Genomic DNA, 3,573 nt, shown 5'->3' with positions numbered 1-3,573 from the left:
AGGCAGAGGGCAGCAATTACTGGAACTAATGTAGGTAAGCGCGCTATATAGCGTTAACATTAAAAAATATTTAACATACAATTTTTCACATTTATTCATTTAAACATTCTCATATTTAATTTTCCATAAATACATTTATGGAAAATATTATATGGCGTGTATAAAGTATATTTCATATACCTACTTTAATATCAGATATACCTAGTATTTCTTTCGTCTGTTTTTTGTGGGTCCTTTTTCCGGGTCCAGATTTTCTTAAATTTTTTATCAAATTTCATGATTTCCCCCTCAAGAGCTTATTGTGTCGGCTAACGACGAAAAATGGTTCCACAATTTTTTACATTTAAACTTTTTTTCTATCTCTAACAGTTTTCAAGATGGGTCTTATGGGCCGAAGATCTATGACCTATGCTGCTCACTTACGAGCTCAATCTTCATTTTTACACGCCCTGAGCATGCTATAAAAATTGATATCTCTTTTCCTTTTTCTGTTATCGTGATAACAGACAGACAGACAACCGGAAATGGACTCTTTGGGTGATTCTATGAACACCTACACCAAAAGTTTTTTTAAAGCATTAATATTTTTAAACATTACAAAATTGGGACAAACCTTAGAATACCTTAATATATTTCATATATACATGGTATAAAAAAAAAATAATATCATGAGATTTGAAAACAAAATACTGTATAAATTATTTTTACCAAATAAATATTTTTCCTGTTATTAAATGAAACTTTTTTGCTTCTATTCATCCCTTTACATTTTTTTCTTTCAGATTTCGTGACACACATCGTTCCTGACGAGGATCCACAGCCGCATTTTTTTATAATTTTAAAGGTTTTTGTCTCCAAAATTGCTCAACTTCAAAGATTGACACCGATACTTGAATATGTGACACTTTCAAAGGCTTTTATAAGAACACCCATTAAAATTAAATGCTTAAATAATTTTATTAAATAAATTTAAAAAACACATTCTTATAGGTAACTGCAACTATTTAATATTTAAAATTTTATATTCTTGTAAAAAATATTTTTGCTTCGAGTCCAACTTTATTTGTTGTAAGAGTCTGAAATTAAAAATAATTTTGTGTTTTGAGATACGAAGACTTGATAGAAGAATAACTATTATTTTTTTACTTACAATGGTTAATAAGTTTTCATTAACATTGTAGGATCGAATAAGAAGACCTCCCTCGTGTTTTACACTTTTGCTGTGAACTATTAATGTGTTACCTTCCATTTTGGCTGTACTCTGAATAAAAGCATACAAATATTGCGTATTAAATATTTCAAAATTTTATGACAATTTTTGAATAATTATTTCAAACTATTATTTATTTAATATTGGGCTTACAAAAGAGCAAATCCTTTATTAGAATGTGAGCCATAATAAAGCGAAATTTTTATGATATTTTTGTCTGCTGTTTGGAAAATTGAAAAATTAGGTAAGTTTGATAATAAGAAAAATGAGAAAAGAAATTGACATCTGAAAACTTTTTCGTTTTTACGTATTCTCTTTTTTTATTGTCTGGCATTATATTTTAAATCAAACCTGTTGACGCAAGGGTTGAAAAATGTAGTAAAATTGTAAAAAATAATATCATTTTTCAACTTTTTCGGAAATTGTAAATTTGCTTTTACACATATTATATTGTTAATGGCTAAAAGTGTCTAAATTTCGCAGAAACAATAATACGAAATAACAATTTTCATACGAAAAATCAAGTTTGATTTTTATAAAACTTTTCAGTTTGTTTTTGCCTTAACTGTACGATTTGCGGAAAAATATTTCGAACAAAAAATGTCACCTTTTTGGTAAATAACAACTTTCTCATTTTAAGTTCTCATTTATTGACTACCAGGTATATGGAGTAGAGTGAGCTTTTCATTGAGCTTGAAGAGCTAGGTCAAGTTTAATGTCTGCGTTAGGTGTGAGTTTACTCACCCAACATTTTTCGCTTGAAGCGAAATAAAATTTTTTATCGATAAAAGTTTTTTTCGAGTTTCACGCATATGCCAACTTAAAAAACCGTACTCTTTATACGGCACGTCAATTTAAAATTTGATTTCTTAAATTTGAGCGACACTTAAAAACTCATATTTCCTTATAAACAAAATTATCTTTATCAATCTTCCAGATGGTTATAAAAAAGGATAATACAAATTTTGCTTTATTATGAGTCCACACTATCACGTTGGTATTTTTAGTAGTTTAATTTATTAACAAGAAAAATCCATAAATGAAGCACTTTGTTCAATAATCGAATAGTACTAACCTTAACAGGATAATTATTGATATTTTCATCAACTTCAGTATCCAAAATCAATGGTTGTCCACCATCAAGTGTAATTTTATTACCGTCAACGCTAATTTCTCTTTTTGTTCCAGGTTTTGGTGTAAGTTTTTCAATTAAATTGTCGGGAAGATCTAAATTGATACTCATTATCTATTAAACAGTTTAACAATTTTAATAAATAATAACCGGTACTTACTCCATGACTTGTAAAATTCCACAATTTTTTCGTGAGACTTATATTCGTATTTACCAGCAAGTGCAGAAGCCATTTTTGTGTTTGTATCAGGACTATCACTGTGTTCTTGATGTATTAATTTTAAAGTTTAATCGGGAAAATTATTTATATATAGGTACTACAAAAAAAATCGTGAGTATCTAGCAGAGGTCTATCATTAAGGTTATATTTTCCCCTCATTTGGTACATCTTTTTATAAGATGCTCTTTGTTGCATTGGAGTTTGGATTTTGCATGTTTTTTAAACTTTAAAATAGGGAAGGTTAACCTACAACCCTTTTTCTCAATTTGAGGTGCAGTTAAGGTGCGCAAAGCCGAGAAGCAAAAAACGAGAAATCCAAGAAATTTCGTAAAGAAGGGAGATTGAACTGTTGACAAGGACTTTATTGGCACTAATTCAAATTTTAAACAGATTTTCACCAAACCCTCCAATTTGGAGAAGCCGAAATTAACCCCTGCTTTAATAACATCAATCTGCTTTGTAGAAAACAGTATGCGCCTAATATTCAACTCATTTTATGAAAGGATTCTGCTGGTGCCCTAAATAGTTAGGGGAGGTGAATATATAGAAATATGAACATGTTAGGCATCCCCAAAACCCCTAAAGAATTGTTAAAATTGCTACAAAGCAGAAGAAATAACACGTCCACTCTTCCCCGTTTACCGTCAATGGAGTGCGTAAGTCTATATTTTCATGGAAAATATAGTTAAAAGAAGTACTTCAAATCAAATACTATGCGTCACAGTATGATTAGATAATTCATTAAAAATATAAATAATTTCATAAAAAATTAATTATATCTATGATATAATCCTCTTATGATAATAGATAAAGATTTTATGTAATCACCAGCTGCCGCCCACGGCTTCTCTCGTGACAATTATTCCATTTCAATGTATTCCTCACATGATTCATTTAGAGAACCAATTTTAATGACCCACATTCTATTTTTCAACTTACTTTTCCTCGCTTAGCGCGCCCTCTAAACATAAACTTCACTTACATGCTTTTGGAAAATACCGCTGAAGTTTG

General features: G+C 29.6%; 1 protein-coding gene across 1 annotated transcript; it reads right to left on the bottom strand.

Annotated features, from left to right (window-relative positions):
- Window positions 1–941: 941 nt before the first annotated feature.
- On the bottom strand, window positions 942–2,620 carry LOC123306008 (fatty acid binding protein 1-B.1-like). Its single transcript, XM_044887869.1, has 4 exons — window positions 2,503–2,620; window positions 2,286–2,437; window positions 1,151–1,261; window positions 942–1,076 (listed from the first exon to the last, which is right to left on the bottom strand). The coding sequence occupies exons 1-4, from the start codon at window positions 2,573–2,575 to the stop codon at window positions 1,020–1,022; spliced, it is 393 nt and encodes a 130-aa protein (XP_044743804.1). The 5' UTR covers window positions 2,576–2,620; the 3' UTR covers window positions 942–1,019.
- Window positions 2,621–3,573: the final 953 nt, after the last annotated feature.

Source organism: Chrysoperla carnea, chromosome 1 (assembly GCF_905475395.1).
Source record: "Chrysoperla carnea chromosome 1, inChrCarn1.1, whole genome shotgun sequence".
Lineage (NCBI taxonomy): Eukaryota > Metazoa > Arthropoda > Insecta > Neuroptera > Chrysopidae > Chrysoperla > Chrysoperla carnea.
The sequence above is the reverse complement of the archived record's forward strand: the minus strand, read 5'-3'. Positions and strand labels throughout refer to the sequence as shown.

Bases quoted from the DNA above. Each gene is read 5' to 3' on its own strand.
- LOC123306008 (XM_044887869.1), bottom strand. From the start codon at position 2,575: ATGGCTTCTGCACTTGCTGGTAAATACGAATATAAGTCTCACGAAAAA. The intron at 1,262-2,285 runs GTTAGTACTATT...GCTTTTATTCAG, and splicing joins TCAATAATTATCCTGTTAAG to AGTACAGCCAAAATGGAAGG. The intron at 1,077-1,150 runs GTAAGTAAAAAA...TTTTAATTTCAG, and splicing joins ATGAAAACTTATTAACCATT to ACTCTTACAACAAATAAAGT.